General features: G+C 39.2%; 1 protein-coding gene across 7 annotated transcripts in view; it reads right to left on the minus strand.

Moving 5' to 3' along the window:
• Positions 1-19,561, minus strand: part of GON4L (gon-4 like) — an 88,587-nt gene that overhangs the window by 64,838 nt on the left and 4,188 nt on the right. For all 7 annotated transcript variants that reach the window (XM_070367325.1, XM_070367324.1, XM_070367323.1 and 4 more), the window contains 2 exons: positions 18,491-19,018; positions 12,515-12,706 (listed from right to left, as the gene is read on the minus strand). In XM_070367325.1, the coding sequence (XP_070223426.1) occupies positions 12,515-12,706; positions 18,491-18,992 (694 nt within the window). In that variant the 5' untranslated portion in view covers positions 18,993-19,018. Of the gene's footprint in view, positions 1-12,514; positions 12,707-18,490; positions 19,019-19,561 lie in introns of those variants that run through there.

The raw sequence follows: 19,561 nt of genomic DNA on the forward strand, positions 1-19,561 counted from the left end.
AAACATTTAAGAAAGAAATAACAGCAGTCTTCTACAAACTCTTCCAGAGAATACATACTGATGAAAGATTTCCCAATTCATTTTATAAGGTCAGTATAGTCCTAATACCAACACATGAAAAAGAAATTAAAGCCAATATCTTCCATAAACAAAGACACAAAAACCTCAGTATATTAGAAAATCTAATACATCATGACCAAATAGGTTTATCCATGAAATGCTAATTTGTTTTAACTTCAGAACCCAATCAATGTAGGGACGTTCCTGGTGGTCCACTGGCTAAGATTCTGTCCTCCCAATACAGAGGGAACGGGGTCAATCCCTGGTCAGAGAACTAGAACCCACAGTGCAGCAACTGAGAGTTTGCATGCCACAACTAAAGATCCTGCGTGTCGCAACTGAGACTTGGGTGCAGCCAAATAAACGCATACTAAAAAAAAAAAAAAACAATCAATGTATGTTATTAGGCATATGTACATGAAAACAAGAGTTTTAAACTATGAAAGCTATACTGAATAGTAGTGGTGAGAGTGGGCACCCTTGTCTTGTTTCTAATTTTAGAGGAAATGCTTTAATTTTTCTCCATTGAGGATGTTTCTTTTGAGTCTGTCGGATATGGCTTTTATTATGTTGAGGTATGTTCCTTCTATGCCTACTTTCTGGAGAGTTTTTATCATAAATGGGTGTTGAATTTTGCCAAAGGCTTTCTCTGCATCTTTTCAGTAATCATATGGTTTTTATCTTTCAATTTGTTAACACAGTATATCACATTGACTGATTTGCAAATACTGAAGAATCCTTGAATCCCTGGAATAAAGCCCACTTGGATATAATGTATGATCTTTTTAATACATTGTTGGATTCTATTTGCCAGAATTTCATTGAGGATTTTTGTATCAACATTCATCAGTGATACTGGCTTGTAGTTTTCTTTATTTTGTGGCATCTTTGTCTGGTTTTGGTATCAGGGTATTGCTGGCCTCACAGAATGAATTTGGGCATTTTCCTTCTTCTGCAATTTTCTGGAAGACTTTGAGTAGGATAGGTGTTACTCTTCTCTAAATTTTTGGTAGAGTTCACCTGTGAAGCCATCTAGTCCTGGGCTTTTTGTTGGAGGTTTTTTGATTAGCCACAGCAGTCAGAGAAGAAATAAAAAGAACCCAGACTGCAAAAGAAGAAGTAAAACTCTCAGTTTGCAGATGACATAATTCTCTACATAGAAAACCCTAAAGATGCCACCAGAAAATTACTACAGCTAATCAATGAACACAGTAAAATTGCAGGATATAAAATTAATACACAGAAATCCATTGCATCCCTATACACTAACAATGAAAAATCAGAAAGAGAAATTAAGGAAACAATCCCATTCACCATTGCAACAAAAAGAATAAAATATTTAGGAATAAATTCACCTAAAGAAACAAAAGACTTGTATATAGAAAACTATAAAACACTGGTGAAAGAAATCAAAGATGACACAAATAGATGGAGAAATATACCATGTTCTTGGATTGGAAGAATCAGTATAGTGAAAATGATTATATTACCCAAAGCAATCTATAGATTCAACACAATCCCTATCAAACTACCAACAGTATTTTTCACAGAACTAGAACAAGTAATTTCACAATTGTATGCAAACACAAAAGACTTCAAATAGCCAAAGCAATCTTGAGAAGAAGAATGAACTGGAGGAATCAACCTTCCTGACTTTAGACTATACTACAAAGCTACAGTAATCTAGAAAGTATGGTACTGGCACAAAGACAGAAATCTAGATCAATGGGACAAAATAGAAACTCCAGAGATAAATCCACACACCTATGGACACCTTATCTTTGACAAAGGAGGCAAAAATATACAATGGAGAAAAGATAGTCTCTTCAACAGGTGGTGCTGGGAAAACTGGTCAACTACCTGTAAAAGAATGAAAGTAGAACACTTTCTAACACCTTATACAAAAATAAACTCAAAATGGATTAAAGACCTAAATGTAAGACCAGAAACTATAAAACTCTTAGGGGAAAACATAGGCAGAACACTCCCTGAAATAAATCACAGCAAGATCCTCTATGACCCACCCCGAAGAGTAATAAAATAAAAACAAAAATAAACAAACAGAACCTAATTAAACTTAAAAGCTTTTGCACAAGGAAGGAAACTCTAAGCCAGGTGAAAAGACAACCTTCAGAATGAGAAAATAACAGCAAACAGAACAACTGACAAAGAAAGTGAAAATGAAAGTGAAGTCACTCAGTCCTGTCTGATTCTTTGGGACCCCATGGACTGTAGCCAACAAGGTTCACCATCCATGGGATTTTCCAGGCAAAAATACTGCAATTGCTTCCCATTTCCTTCTCCAGGAGATCTTCCCAACCCAGGGATTGAACCCAAGTCTCCCACATTGTAAGCAGACACTACCATCTGAGCAACCAGGAGAATTAATAATCCCCCAAATATACAAGCAGCTCATGCAGCTCAATATCAGAAAAACAAACAACCCAATAAAAAGGTGGGCAAAAGAACTGCACAGACATTTCTCCAAAAGAGATTTTCAGATGGCTAATAAACACATGAAATGATGCTCAACTTTACTCATTATTAGAGAAATGCAAATCAAAACTACAATGAAGTATCATCTCATGCCAGTCAGAATCAGTTCAGTTCAGTCACTCAGTCATGTCCAACTCTTTGCAACCCCATGAACCGTAGCATGACAAGCCTCCCTGTCCATCACCAACTCCCGGAGACTACCCAAACCCATGTTCATTGAGTCGGTGATGCCATCCAACCATCTCATCCTCTGTCGTCCCCTTCTCCTCCTGCCCTCCATCTTTCCCAGCATCAGGGTCTTTTCCAATGAGTTAGCTCTTTACATCAGGTGGCCAAAGTATTGGAGTTTCAGCTTCAGCATCAGCCCTTCCAAAGAATACCCAGGACTGATCTCCTTTAGGATGGACGGGATGGATCTCCTTGCAGTCCAAGGGACTCTCAAGAGTCTTCTCCAACATGACAGTTCAAAACCATCAAATCTTCGGTGCTCAGCTTTCTTTGGAGTCCAACTCTCACAACCATACATGACTACTGGGAAAACCATAGCCTTGACTAGATGGACCTTTGTTGACCAAGTAATGTCTCTGCTTTTTAATATGCTGTCTAGGTTGGTCATAACTTTCCTTTCAAGGAGTAAGCGTCTTTTAATTTCAAGGCTGCAGTCACCATCTGCAGTGATTTTGGAGCCCGAAAAAATAAAGTTTGCCACTGTTTCCACTGTTTCCCTACCTATTTGCCGTCAAGTGATGGGACCGGATGCCATGATCTTAGTTTTCTAAATGACGAACTTTAAGCCAACTTTTTCAGTCTCCTCTTTCACTTTCATCAAGAGGCTCTTTAGCTCTTCTTCACTTTCTGCCATAAGGGTGGTGTCATCTACATATCTGAGGTTATTGATATTTCTCTGGGCAATCTTGATTTCAGCTTGTGCTTCTTCCAGCCCAGCATTTCTCATGATGTCCTCTGTATATAAGTTAAATAAGCAGGGTGACAATATACAGCCTTGACGTACTCCTTTCCCTATTTGGAACCATTTTGTTGTTCCATGTCCAGTTCTAACTGTTGCTTCTTGACCTACATACAGGTTTCTCAAGAGGCAGGTCAGGTGGTCTGGTATTCCCATACCAGACCAAACTCTTTCAGAATTTTCCACAGTTTATTGTGATCCACACAGTCAAAGGCTTTGGCATAGTCAATAAAGCAGAAATAGATGTCTTTCTGGAACTTTCTTGCTTTCTCAATGATCCAGCGGATGTTGGCAATTTGACTTCTGGTTCCTCTGCCTTTTCTAAAACTAGCTTGAACATCTGGAAGTTCATGGTTCACGTATTGCTGAAGCCTGGCTTGGAGAATTTTAAGCATTACTTGACTAGTGGTGTGAGATGAGTGCAATTGTGCAGTCATTTGAGCATTTTTTGGCATTGCCTTTCTTTGGGATTGGAATGAAAACTGACCTTTTCCAATCCTGTGGCCACTGCTAAGTTTTCCAAATTTGCTGGCATATTGACTGAAGCACTTTCCCAGCATCATCTTTTAGGATTTGAAATAGCTCAACTGGAATTCCATCACCTCCACTAGCTTTGTTCGTAGTGATGTTTCCTAAGGCCCACTTGACTGCACATTCCAGGATATCTAGCTCTAGGTCAGTGATCACACCATCGTGATTATCTGGGCCGTAAAGATCTTTTTTGTTCAGTTCTTCTGTGTATTCTTGCCACCTCTTCTTAATATCTTCTGCTTCTGTTAGGTCCATACCATTTCTGTCCTTTATTGAGCCCATCTTTGCATGAAATGTTCCCTTGGTATCTCTAATTTTCTTGAAGAGATCTCTAGTCTTTCCCATTCTGTTGTTTTCCTCTATTTCTTTGCACTGATCGCTGAAGAAGGCCTTCTTATCTCTCCTTGCTATTCTTTGGAACTCTGCATTCAGATGCTTTTAAAACTATTTCTCACTTCCATTGTATAATCATAAGGGCTTTGATTCAGGTCATACCTGAATGGTCTAGTGGTTTTCCCCACTTTTCTTCAATTTAAGTGTGAATTTGGCAAAAAAGAGTTCATGATCTGAGCCACAGTCAGAATGGCCATCTTCAAAAAGTCTAAAAACAATAAATGCTGGAGAGGGTGTGGAGAAAGGGAATCTTACACTGTTGGTGAGAATGCAAACTGGTACAACCACTACATCTCTGTAGTGTGGAAAGTGAAAGTTAAAGTCACTCGGTTATGTCTGACTCTCTGTGACCCCATGAAATTCTCCAGGCCAGAATACTGGAGTGGGTGGCCTTCCCCTTCTCCAGAGGATCTTCCCAACCCAGCGATTGAACCCAGGTCTCCCACATTGCAGGCAGATCCTTTACCAAATGAGCCACAAAGGAAGTTCAAGAAAACTGATGTGGGTATACTATCCCTTCTCCAGTGGATCTTTGCAAACCAGGAATCCAACCAGGGTGCAGTGAAGGCAGGTTCTTTACCAACTGAGCTATCAGGGAAGCCCTACGGGAACACAAGGAGCCAGGCCTGCAGGGCGCGGGGAGTGGAGCAACACACCCCATGTGGTGGCAGCAGAAACCCATAAGGTGAGGAAGGGGTAAGGAAGGTGATCACCAAGGGCCCACGGGACCTGTCCCACCCATGGCAAGGACAGCTGACCACCCACACTCGGCGCATGAGCTTGCAGTGAGCCACAGCGGGGGCATGGAAGAATAAAGGGGCGACCCCCGCCCCTTCCCCACTAGGGTCCCTGGCATGTCCACCCGCCCAGGGGCAGATTCCTTAAAAAACTGGAAACAGAACTGCCATAGGACCAGCAATCCCACTGCTGGGCATACACCCAGAGGAAACCAGAACTGAAAAAGACACATGTACCCCAATGTTCACTGCAGTATCATTTACAATAGTTACTGGCGTGGAAGCAGCCTAGATGTCCACTGGCAGATGAATGGAGAAGGAAGCTCTTGTACATATACACAGTGGAATATTACTCAGCTATAAAAAGGGATGCATTTGAGTCAGTCCTAATGAGGTGGATGAAACTGGAGCCTATTATATAGAGTGAATGAAGTAAATCAGAAAGAGAAAGACAAATACTGTATATTAAAACATATATGGAATTTAGAAAAACAGTACGATCCTACATGCAGGGCAGCAAAGGAGACACAGATACAAAGAACAGACTTCTGGACTCTGTGGGAGAAGGTAAGGTTGGCATAATTTGAGAGAATAGCATTGAAACATGTATATTACCATATGTAAAACAGATGACCAGTGCAAGTTCAATGCACAAAGCAGGGCACCCAAAGCCAATGCTCTGAAACAACCCAGAGGGATGGGGTGGGGAGGGAGAAGAGGCAGGGTTTCAGAATGGGGGACACATGTAAACTGTGACTGATTCATGTTGGTTGGTGTATGGCAACAGCCATCACAATACTGTGAAGTAATTATCCTCCAATTAAAATAAATTAATTAATTAAAAAAAATAAACCATGAGAGCTAGGAACTTCCCTGGTGGTCCAGTGGATAAGACTGCACTTCCAGAGCAGCGGGTACAGGAACTAAATGCCATGTGGTGTGGCCAAAACATGTTAAATAAGAAAAAAAATTAATATAAATAAATAAAACATGTAGAGCTAAAACTGACAAAGCTGAAAGGAAATATAGACAAATATACAATTAAAGTTGGAGACTTCAATATGCCTTTCTCAATAACTGTCAGAAGAGACCAAAAGAAAATCAGTAAAAATAGAGAAGACCTAACAATGCTATCAATCAACTTGACCTAACTGACATTTATAAAACAGTGTATCTCAAAACAAAAGAAAACATATTCTTCTCAAATACACAGGGAAGAGCTACCAATAAAGATTATATTGGGGCCACAAAATTAACCTCAATAAATATAAAAGTACTGAAATCATACAAAGTGTGACATGAACTCAAGGGAATTAAATTAGAAATCAGTAACAAAAAAATAACTGGGAAGTCTTCAAATATTTGGAAATGAAAGAACACATTTCTAAAAAGTTCCAGTGGATTTTTGTTTTACTATTGTAAGCCTTATGGTACTCTATAACTATAAAAACTACATTTAAAAAACCAGGTTCTAAAACAACACAGAACAGGACTCCAGTTCAGTTCAGTTCAGTCGCTCAGTCATGTCCAACTCTTTGTGAGCTCATGGACTACAGCACGCCAGGCTTCCCTGTCTCTAATCCTGTACAGAACTGCAATCCCGTACAGAAAATTCGAATGTGTGTGTCCCCCCAAAATTCATACTCTGAAAGCCTTACCCCCAGTATGGCTATATTTGGAAATGGGTCTTCTAAGGAAGTAATTAAAGTTAAATGAGTCCAGAAGGTGAATCTCTGGTCCCACAGGATGAGTGTCCTTATAAGAAGTGATATCAGAAAGCTCACTCCCTCTCTCACACACATGCACCAAGGAAAAGGTCGTGTGAAGTTGTAACAAGAAGGCAGCTGTCTATAAGAAGAAAGTTCTGGTGAAAACTGAATTTACCAGCACCTAATACTGGACTTCCCAGGCTCCAGAAGTGTGAGAAAATAAATTTCTGTTGTTTGAAAGGAAAACTGATACATCCTGTAGTAGTATTAGAAAAGTTCCAAATCAGTGACCTAAGCTACCACTTTAAGAAACTAGAAAAAGAAAAGAACAAATTAAACCCAAAACAAGGAAACAGAATAAAATAGTAGACAACAGCAAAAACCAGTGAAATAGAAAACAGAAAAGTAGACAAATTAATGAAACCAAAACCTTGTTCTTTGAAGAAGTTCTAGCTAGAGTGATTAAGAGAAAGGTATAAATTAACAGCATCAGGAATAAAAGAACAGATATCACTATAGATCCTGAAGACATTAAAAAGATGACAAAAGTGGTTAAGCATGTGCCTGCCAATGCAGGGGACACAAATTTGATCCCTGGTCCAGGAAGATCCCACAAGCCTCGGCAACGAGCCCACGAGCCATGACGACTGAGCCTTGCTCTGGAGTCTGTGAGCCGCAACAACTGAGCCCACGTGCGGCAACGACTGAAGTCCATGCGCCTGCCCAGAGCCCAGGGTCTGCAACAAGAGAAGCCACTGCAAGGAGAAGCCCAAGCACCACAAGTAGAGTGGCCCCTGCTCACTGCAACTACAGAAAATTCGAAAGCAGCAACGAAGACCCAGCACTGCCAGAAAGGAAAGAAAGAAATCTGAAACGAAATAAAGATGACCAAGAAATATTATGAAAAACTTTATACCAATAAATTCAACAACTTAGATGGAACAAATACCTTGAAAGACATCAATTGTCAAAGCTCATTCAGAACAAAGGGCTATAATTAAATAGCCCTTTATCTGTTAAAGAAATTGAATTCATAGTTAAAAACATCCTACAAAGAAAACTCCTGGCCCAGACGGCTTCATTGGTGCATTCAATAAAACATTTAAAGAAGAAATAAAACCAATTCACAAAGTCTTCAAAAAACAAACAAACAAAAAACAAAAAAAAACACACAAGAGGAAAGAACACTTTCCAATTCATTGTATGAGGTCAGCATTACCCGAATCCCCAAACCAAAGACATTACAAGAAAACTACAGACCAGACCCATAAATCCTTAACAAAATACTAGCAAATCAAATCCTGCAATTAAAAAAAAAAAACAAAAAACACCTATATCATGATCAAGAGTTGATTTCTCCCTGCCATGTAAAAATGCTTTGAAATTTGAAAATCAATCAAGATAATTCATATCAACAGACTAAAACAAAAGATAATCTCAAGAGATGTAGAAAAAACTTTTCACAAAATCCAACATCGAGTCATGATAAAAACTCTCCACAACCAGGAATAGCGGAGAACTTCCTCAGTCTGATAAACAATAGCTATAGATCAATGTCCTCCAGCTCAGTGGTGAAAATGGAGTGCATTTCCTGTAAGAGGTCAGGAACAAAAGAAAAGGTGCCCATTCTCACCACAGCGATACCTTACTCACGGATTAGTCCACTCAGTATTGTTAGGATGGCAACTTTCCTAGCACTTCCTGGCGGTCCAGTGATTAAGACTCTGTGCTCCCAATGCAGAGGGCACAGGTTCAATCCCTGGTCGGGGAACTAAGATCCTGCATGACCCACAGTATGGCCAAAAAAATGGCCATTTTCCCAAATGGATTCATAGATTCATTATCAATCAATAGCCTAGAAAATATTTTTGAAGAAAATGATAAGTCAATTCTAAAATTTATATGGAAATGCAAAGTACCTAGCATAGCTTAAAGTATTAAAAAAAAAAAGTTGGAAGACTCATGACTACCTGATTTCAAGACTGTGTGATACTGGTGAAAGCTTAAATATTAATACATAGATTAACAGAATAGAACAGAGAGTCCAGGAAAGACCCACACAAAATTGCCAAATGACTTTTTCACATAGATGCAGAAGTAATTTAATGGGGAAAGAAATCTTTTCAACAAATAGGGCTGAAACAACTGTACATCCATAAGCAAAGAAAGAATCTCAAATATACCTCACACATTATATAAAAATTAACTCAAAATGGAGCATATACACCTAAGTGTAATGTGTAAAACTGAAACTTGTAGAAGAAAACAGGAAAGAAGCCTTTGTAGCCTTGGATTAGGCAAATGTTCCTTGACATGATATGAAAGCATAAGCCATAAGAATAAAACCCAAAGTAGCTCCCCAAGGCTAACACTCTTAACAATTCAGGCAAAATAAATAATGATAAATGGCACTGTAATTCAAACAATGAAACAAATATCCATGAGTCCCCACTCATATAAAAACTGAATAAATAAATGAGGGAGAAGAGACTGTTCTTCTTTACAAAAAAATTCCAATTATTAAATGTAAAAGAAATAAAAAGCACCTTTAGAACAACACAGTAACTGCTGCAGGTGATCAAGCAATAGAGGCTAAAACTAGAGGGGGTTAAATTTGAGGAGAAATAAGAATATATACATAGTTTCAAAGTATCTTGTGCAAAATATGTAGTAATTACAAATGGAATATTGGCAAACAACAGAATAATGAACAAACATTTCACCAAAAAATATCTACAAATGGCCAATAAATACATGAAAATATACTTTATATCATTATTCATTGGGAAAATGCAAGTTAAACCATAAGGAAACACACCCAGTAGAACAGAGAGAATTACAAAGTCTGTTAACTGCTCACAAGGATGTGGACCAACTGTAAATCTCATATATTCCTGTTGGGAATGTAAAATGGTACAGCTACTCTGGAAAACAATTTATCATGTTCATATAAAATTAAACATACACTTACTATAGGACCCAGCAAAGCCACTCACAGTCATTTCCCCAAGAAAAACAAAAACTTATTTCTATCAAAGAACTGTATGTGAAGGTTTATAGTAGCTTTAATCGTAACAGGTAAAAATGAGAAAGAACTGAAATGTCCATCAACTGGTGAACAGATAAACTGTGGTACATCTATGCAACAGAATACTACTCAGCAATGAAGAACATGAATTAATCTCAAAAGCATTACAAGAAGTGAAAGGTATCAGATGCACACAATACTATAAATCAACTATACTTCAATAAAAATTCAAAAAGATACCAGATGCAAAAGGTTCCATACACACTGTATAACATCTATACATAACATTGTGCATGCTAAGTCACTTCAGTCATGTCAACTCTTTGTGACCCCACAGACTGTAGCCCACCAGGCTCATCTCTCTACAGGATTTTCCAGGTAAGAATACTGGAGTGGATTGCCATTTCCTTCTCCAATGTATAATATTGTAGAAAACACAAGATTATACGAAAAAAATTGGGATCAGTGGTTCCCAAAGGACTGCAAAGGGGAATGAAGGAACTTTTGGAATGAGAGAAATGTTCCATATATTGACTGTAGTGGTGAAAGTGAAAGTGTAGTCGGTCAGTCGTGTCCAACTCTTTGCGACCCCGTGGACTGTAGCCTACTAGGCTTCTCTCTCCACGGGGTTCTCCAGGCAAGAATACTGGAGTGGGTTGCCATGTTCTTCTCCAGGGGAGCTTCCCAACCCAGGGATGGAACCCAGGTCTCCTGCACTGCAGGCAGATGCTTTAACCTCTGAGCCACCAGGGAAGCCCCGACTGTAGTGGTAGTTACACAAATATATACGTTTCTCAAAACTCACTTAAAAAATGTTATTGTATTAAAAATCCTATTTCAGACTTCCCTAGCGGTCCAGTGGTTAAGAATCCACCTGTCAGTGCAGGGGACCTGGGTTCAATCCCTAGTCTGGGAAGATTCCACATACCATGAAGCAACTAAGCCTTTGTACCACAACTACTGAGCCCATGCTCTAGAGCCTGCCGCCCACAACTACAGAAGCTCAAGTGCCTAGAGTCTGTGCTCCACAACAAAAGAGAAGCCACCACGATAAGAAGCCCTCATGCCTCAACAAAAAGAAAGCCCGAGAGCAGCAAAGAAGACCCAGCACAGCCAAAAATTTTAAAAATTAAAAATAAATTTTTAGTTAAAAAAAGAAAATTACATCTCAATAAACCTCAATAAACATTTAAAAAGAATCTATGTAACTCTCCACATTAACAGAATAAGGGAGGGAATTCCCTGCAGTCCAGTGGTTAAGACTCTGCACTTCCACTGCAGGGAGAACAAGTCTGATTCCTGGTCAGGGAAATAAGATTCTGCATGCTGCACAGACCAGCTACAAAAACAACAACAAAAATAAAAAACAGAATAAAGGAGAAAAACCATATGATCATCTTAATAGAGATTTTTAAGGAGCATTTAACACAATTCAACATGGGATAAAATGCTCAGAAAACCAGGAAAATTTTTCTATAACTGATACAATAATATATCCATAAAAAGCTTATCACTATCATTACACATAAACAGGAATACTGAACACCTTTGCCCAAGTTCAGAAACAAGACATGGATATCCACTATTACAACTTCTAACTTACACAGCAATGGAGGTCTATTATTTTTAACAAGAAAAAGAAATGAGAAGTGTTCAGTTTAAAACTGTTAAGCTAAATAAAGAAGTCTTTACTCATTTGTCTGTATATGTTATATTTCACAATAAAAATATATTTCAAAAAAACTTGAAGGAGGTCTAATCCTATGACCTAGCAGTTCCACCCAACAAATATTAGGCACCAATGTTCACCAAAAGATTTCTAATACAATGTTCACGGCAGCACCAATCAGAGTAGCCTACAACTTGAAACTATTCAAATGCTCATTAAGAGCTGAATGAATAGGGGGCTTCCCTGGTGGTACAGTGGATAGGAATCCACTTGCCAATGCTGGGGACACAGGTTGGATCCCGGGTCTGGAAAGATTCCACGTGCGGTGGAGCAACTAAGCCCACACACCTAGAGCCTGTGCTCCGCCACAAGAGAAGCCACCACAGTGAGAAGCCCACAACAAAGAGCAGCCCCTTCTGACCAAAACCAGAGAAAGCCTGAACACCAGCGAAGACCTAGTGCAACCATACAGAGAGAAAGAAAGAAAACTGCAAAGAGTTGAATGAATAAAGAAAATGCAGAATATTCTAACAATGGAATACTATACAGCAATGAAAATGCAAGCACATGCAACAATGTGGACCAATCTCATTTACACATAATGCTGAGGGAAAAGGCAGTCAAAAAACATACATTCATGATTCCATTCATATACTGTACAAAACAGGGAACTAATCTATGCTGCTTGAAGTCAAGATAAGGTTACCCATCCTTATCTGGATGGGTAAGGTGTCAGTGGTAACTGAAAGGAAGAACTTCTGGGTACTGGTAATACTCTATTTCTTGATCTGGTTGCTGGTTACATGGGTGTATTCAACCTTTGAAAATTCAGTGAACTTGGATATCATGGAATATTTGCAGTTTTCTGCCTATTATAGTTCAATAAAGAGAAGGGCTTTTTAATGAGAAGAAAAGAAAGCCTACCCATTGGAATAAAGAGTCCACCATCCTCTGTCTCTTCCTCAGCTTGGTGAGCTAGAGTCCTGAGTGGCTTTTCTTGAGGAGAGGCACAGACATCTGGCTGGGATGATTTCCTAGGTGGGGCGGCAGGTTTTGCAGAGTGGCTGTCTGATGGCAAAGAAGGCATCTCCCCTCCAGAATGCATTTGAGATTTTCCTGAAAGAATCACAAATACTGCTCAACACTTTGACCATTCTCAATTATACTCTGTCGTAGAAATGAGCATCTTGTTACAAAGTCCTTTTAAGTTAGATTACTTCAATAATGATGCATTCACTATATAGGCATTCCTCTCTCTTAAAGACAGTGTCCTAAGAAAAATACTGAAATCAAAGCTCAGATGCTATTTACTCATCCTTAATGTCAGGGAACTGAACTAAGTAATTGCTAAGATCTTTCTAGTTCTAATATATTTTTTGAGCTATGCATTTTTTCCCCATGAAAAAATCATATGCATAATTGTAGGACAGGGAGCTGTGCTCCTGATGACAAAGGGACATTTTATATAGATGATCATTAATACCACATTTAATCAACTATAAATGATACATGAATCAACTATACATATCTAATATATATCAGTGATTATATATCATCTATAAATGACATGCTGCTGCTGCTGCTGCTAAGTCGCTTCAGTTGTGTCCGATTCTGTGCGACCCCAGGGACAGCAGCCCACCAGGCTTCCCCGTCCCTGGGATTCTCCAGGCAAGAACACTGGAGTGGGTTGCCATTTCCTTCTCCAATGCATGAAAGTGAAAAGTGAAAGTGAAGTCGCTTAGTCGTGTCCGACTCTTAGCGACCCCATGGACTGCAGCCTACCAGGCTCCTCCGTCCATGGGATTTGCCAGGCAAGAGTACTGGAGTGGGTGCCATCGCCTTCTCCATAAATGATATATATATATATATAAAATGTCCTAAACTTTATGACTCTGTAAATCAATCTTACAGAGCATTAGAGTAAAAATCACCATAACACTGTAAACACATGGCCACAAAGTTCATTACACAACTTTTTCCTTCCCTCACCTCAGCTCTCTTTGGTCAAGCCTCACAGCTTGTGGGATCTTTGTTCCCCAATGAGCAATGGAACTCAGGTGCCTGGCAGCAAGAGCACGGAGTTCTAACTGAACAGTCAGAATTCCCTCCTCAAATCAACTCTTAGTAAGTGCTACCTTTCTTCCCCTTTTTCATGAGGGACATTAAAAAGACAAAGAAACACGCATGCAATATCAAAAGCAAACATTAAAATCTGGATTCATGGGGAAAAGAATATATACAGGACTGTGTGTGCACAGATCTGTAGAATATACACAAGGCACTGCTGAACAGTGATCGCTTCTGAGAAGGTAACTTGGAAAATAAGAGGACAAAGTGAAAGGGTGCCTAACTTTTCCCTGCGTACTTTCTGCATTTAGGAACTTTTTGCGATGTTTGTGTATTACACAGCCAAAAAAATATTTTTTGTCAAAAAAAGATCAAGTTATTTGTTATTAATACTGAACTCCATTCAAAATAGATAGTACTTGTTGACTGCTACCCCATCAATATTGGCAGCTTCAACTGACATAAACAAGATTTTAAATGGGAGGACACTTCCCTCCAACAAAGAAAAAAAAAAAGCCTTTACTTTCAACTAAAGCATGACTCAATCCATAAATCTTTTTACTGTTAATCTTATTTCCTTTACTTCTGGAGTCTGTGATTACTTCACAGTGTCAAAAAGGTTAAAAACTGTGGCTTTAACAGGGACTGTACCACAAGGAGTTGAATCCTAAATCCAACAAATCAAAAGTTCCTCTCAGGCAAATGTCTTATAAGAGGGAGGAACTTCAATCACACAGCAGAGCTTTCTCATTAATCAACAATCTTTAAGAATTTTTAGAATCAATGTCTAACATTTAAAAATTGAACTGACACAAATGATTTTTTAAAACAAACATACCAGAACCTTTACATCTAACCAAAATACAAAAGTTCAGTTTGGTAGATAGAGCTTCCAATAATACTTTTTCCACCTCAAACATGTGGAACGATTCCAATCAGCTACACCATACTCTACATAGAGAAAAAGTTCCTTTTCTCTGCAATACTTTTCTCCCTGATCCCATCACAGTGCTTCTCAATTTAACTCCCTTCTCACAGAACTCCTCAGGATCCCACTCTTCCTTTCCTCTCTCAATGTGCTAGATACCAAAGACCTTAGAAAGAGAAGTCAAGAAGGGTAAGAGACAGAGAAGGAAAAGCCTTACTAGAGAGCATGGCTGTAGCTCATTTACTGCCAGCCTAACAACTTCAAATTAATATGAAAATAATTAGCTGAAAACTGTAAAAACCAACCAATTATAAGTTGAAATCTGCCTAAGTTAATCATTTTTAGAAGGCAAAGAAAGGGGGAAAAAGACTTAAAGGAAAAATTAAATCAATTTTAAAAGAACAATTAAAATTCTATGAGAATTAATGGTAAAAACCATTACTGAGAAAGGTTTAATCACTAGCACTTGCAGTCTAGAAACAATTTTACAGTATATATCAATTGTAACACAGTGCTGATACTTCCAAATAACCTAGATGTTTTTCTGCTTTTTTCCCCACATTTTGATAATTAAAAAACCAAAATGTTAAATTAAGCAAAACAACAAAAAGAATATGCACTAAATTATAACAGTAATTACTTTGAGTAGTAAAATTATGGGTGATTATTTTCTTTCAATTTTCCAGTATTTTCCAAAATGCACATACATATACGAATTTACAATATTCCTTTTTCCTTCCTGCTTTTCATGTGACAGGTCTATTTGGCAAAAAAAAAATTACTTGGGGGGAGAAAGGAGTCATAACGTACTTCTTTTATTGGTATTACTTGTATATACGGCTAATTGATATATTATAAGGTGGGAGAATCAACTTTCATTTACCCAGCTTAATGTAGTAGTAGTGGTAGTAAAAGTCACTCAGTCGTATCTAACTCTTTGCGACCCCATGGACTGAGCCCTCCAAGCTCCTCTGTCCATGGAATTCTCCAGGCAAGAATACTGGAGTGGGTAGACACGCCCTTCTCCAAGGATGTTCCCAATCCAGGGATTGAACCCAGGTCTCCCGCACTGCAGGCAGATTCTTTACCACTTGAGCTACTAGGGAATTCCGACCCAGCTTAATGAGGAGTATTATTAACAGTATTACAGATAAACTCTAAAAAATGTTTACTTTACCTATACTTCAACATTTATAAACTTACCATTAAAGACAACTCTAGAGATTTCCCTAGTGGGTCCAGTGGTTAAGAATCTGCCTTGCAATGCAGGAGATGCAGGCTTGATCCCTCGTAGGGGAACTAAGATTCCCACCGGCCACAGAGCAACTGAGCCTGCGTGCCACAACTACTGAGACCTCACGACAAAGTTGCAGAGTCCATGCACTGCAATGAAATATCCTGCATAATGTAAAAAATATCCCACATGCCACAACCAAGACCCAACACAGCCAAATAAATAAATAAATATTAAAAGAAAATGCAACAAAATCTTAACAACTGTCAATTCTGGGTCGGGAGTACTCAGCGGTTGGCCATGTTATACTAAAAAATAAAAACTCCACTCTTCAACAGGTCAGAGACTTTAAACTCCTGCTTAATTTTACATTCCTTCTCTAGCACTTTAATCTCGCATCTTCCTCCATTTCTTCCTGTCTTCAGGTCACAAACACAACCAAGCCAAGGAAAAAGTTCAATAGTTTTGCTGCCCTCTAGCTATTTCCATGGAGAAGGAAATGGCAACCCATTCCAGTGTTCTTGCCTGGAGAATCCCAGGGACGGGGAAGCCTGGTGGGCTGCCGTCTATGGGGTCGCACAGAGTCGGACACAACTGAAGCAACTGAGCAGCAGAAGCTATTTCCAATTCCACTCCACTGCACAAATTATCACCTGGGCTTTCATCCTTCCCTCATTAATGTCATCATTCAATTTCCTTTTCCCAAAACTCCTAAATCTACTCTTAAAAATCATCAACCCTCATATAAGGTATTTTTTTAGACTTCCCTGGTGGCTGCACGGTAAAGAATTGGCCTGCCAATGCAGCAGACTCGGGTTTATAAATTTTTTTTTTAATGTAGTATTTTCTCATGCATCATTATATCTCTTTTGTCACTAAATTTTAAATGAAGTATCTGTTTTTAAAACTCTCTACCCTCCTTGACTTTCACTACTGATACTTCTCCAGATTTCCCTTCTCTGTCATCTTCTTCCATGTTCCTTTCTATGAAGAAGAACAATTAAAACTTTTCTAATCATACCTCTTACCAAACTTTAATCTCAGTTTTCCATTTTTCCATGATGGCCCCAAAGTCACCTCACACTTCACATATTTAAAGCTAAACTCATTAAAACTTTCAAATACCTTTCCCAGGAAAGCATGCTTCACCATGCCCCAACCCAGATATCTTAAATGGTACCAGTCTCTGAGAAATATTAATTCCTCCTCTGTAATGTCTCTGTGTTTCCCTGGTAAAGAAATCCCCTGCCAATGCAAAAGATGCAGATTTGCTCCCTAGGCCAGGAAGATCCCCTGGAGAAGAAAATGGCAACCCACTCTAGTATTCCTGCCTGGGAAATCCCATGGACAAAGCAACCTGACAGGCTATAGTCCATAGGGTCGCTAAGAGTTGAACACAACTTAGCTACTAAATAACAACATCTCTAAGATATACCTTTCTTCTCTATCCTTACTGCCAACATCCTACAGCAATGCTTTATAAGGTCTCAATGGCATAACAGCATGGCTGTGTGTCGTAATCTGGATCTATCATTTCCACCTGAAACCCTGCTTTCCTTCCTCACAAACACAGCACTTTCATGTATTCATAGAAAATGCTATTCTACTTCCACTCCTTCACCCCAACCTATCAAATCTTATCAATCCACTAAGTTCCAATTTTAAAAATCCTAATTACTTGTACCACACTAGCACTTAATCACATATTGTCTTAAACTGTTCCAAACAAAGTATGCGCTCGTGTCTTGTCTTCCCAACTAGACTAAAAGAGCTTTCTGAGATCAGAACTATGCCTTCTGCTTCTTTTATTTACTAACTGGCTATAACCTTCAGGAAAAGTTCAAAGCATGAAAAGCAAAGCCTTCTGGGACTTCCCTGGTGGTCGTTTGGTTAAGAATCCACCTGCCAATGCAGGGTACACGGGTTTGATCCTTGGTCCAGGAAAATTCCACATGCCACAGAGTAACTAAGCCCACGTGGCACAACTACTAAAGTCTGTTCACCTGGAGCCCATGTTCCGCAACAAGAGAAGCCACAGCAATGAGAAGTTCTTGCGCTACAACGAAGAGTAGCCCCTCTCACTGCAAGAAGAGAAAGCCTGCTCGCAGAAACAAAGACCCAGTGCAGCCAAAAATTAAAATTAAAAAAAAAAGCCCTTCACAATCCAATCTACCACTCAAGTGATCACTCACACCTCTTCTGCTTCTGCCTCTGCCAGGCTCTTCATGGCCTAAGATACTCCATGCCATCACTCTATCAAACCACACGCATCCTTCAAGTCCTAAGGACTACGACATCTCTGGAGAGCCTAACCAAATGACAGAGGTATTAGTCTCTCAAGGTCCACTCCATAAATAGCCACCAAATCACAAAAGGACATACACAGCTCATCCCTCCAGAAATAATGAAAAGGTAAGAGAATGGAAAGAAAAGAATATGAAAGATGATCAAGGAAATGGGAGAGGAGAAGAAAGTTTCTACCCATTCATAATCATACCATTCAGTGCTGACATTTAGAAGCACCACAGCTCCAATTCCAAACCCAACCAGCATCCCCTTTCAGAAATGCTATTTTGTAAAGGCACTGCAGAGAGTGCAATGACAAGTGCAAAGGCAATGGCAAGCTGGTACTAACAAGGTAAATGTAAGCCAAAGATCTTCCATGTCTTACCTCCTTCTGCCTTGACTTCTTCACTAGGCTCTTCTGAAAAAGGCTCCTTAGCGATAGGATGATCGCCTCTGTCTTCTTGAGTAACTGACCCAGGTCTGAGTGTAATTTTCTTCCCTCTCCTTGAGCTAGTGGCCTGGAGTTTTCCTTTACCAATGTGTGTATTTACAGGCTGGGAAGACTCCAAGGAAGCTAGGGTGATTTCCTGAGAGATGGCCACATCCACAGCTTCCAGAACTGCTACATTTGTGTCCTCAGTGAGCATCCTAGAGCTCAAAGATGGGTCCTCCATACCAAGCTGAATTCCTGCAGCCTGCACTTCAAGGTCAGCTGCTCTGCCATGACTTGGACTCCAGGACAGGGACACTGACCCCAGGTCTTTAACTGACCCCAGGTCAGATTCTGGTTTCCCAGCTGCCTGCAGGTCTAAGTCATCTTCCTCCTGGTTGCCCTGGTGCTGTGGGGACTCTGTCAATGTAGTTCTTCTCTTCTTACAGGGCAACATTTTCCAAGTCCCACTTTTGTTCCATCCTGAAAGGATAAAGGCAAGTTCTTATCACCTTCTTATTAATTAAAGGTAATAACATTTCCTCAAACATATTTTCACTTATTCATGTTCAATCATGAACACTGTATATTACACCAAACGCACAATCCCCCATTAGGTGGAAAGTGAGAGACAGGTTAGAAAGGCAGAATTCAAATCCTAACTCTATTACTGATTAGTGTGTTATCTTGCCTGAGTGACCTCTCCAAACTTTGGTTTCCTCAACTGTAAAAAATAATAATCTTTCTAAACTTATGGAGTTGTTATAAGAATTATATTGTAAGCAATTAATCAGTGTCAGTTATTACTATTACCATCAGGGAGGGAGAACAGCATGATGCTGAGAGTAAACTGTGGAATCAAACTACCAGTATTTGCTTCCCAAGTGGGTGTCTCTCTAGTCTTGTGACCTTGCATGAATTAACCTGAATCTGTTTATTTGCTATACAATGAAATAAAAGTTTCATCTATGAAATTAGATAGTAATTTATTAGATCAGTAAATGTTTGCAATTGTTGCTTACAAAC

Source organism: Bos mutus, chromosome 3 (genome assembly GCF_027580195.1).
Source record: "Bos mutus isolate GX-2022 chromosome 3, NWIPB_WYAK_1.1, whole genome shotgun sequence".
Lineage (NCBI taxonomy): Eukaryota > Metazoa > Chordata > Mammalia > Artiodactyla > Bovidae > Bos > Bos mutus.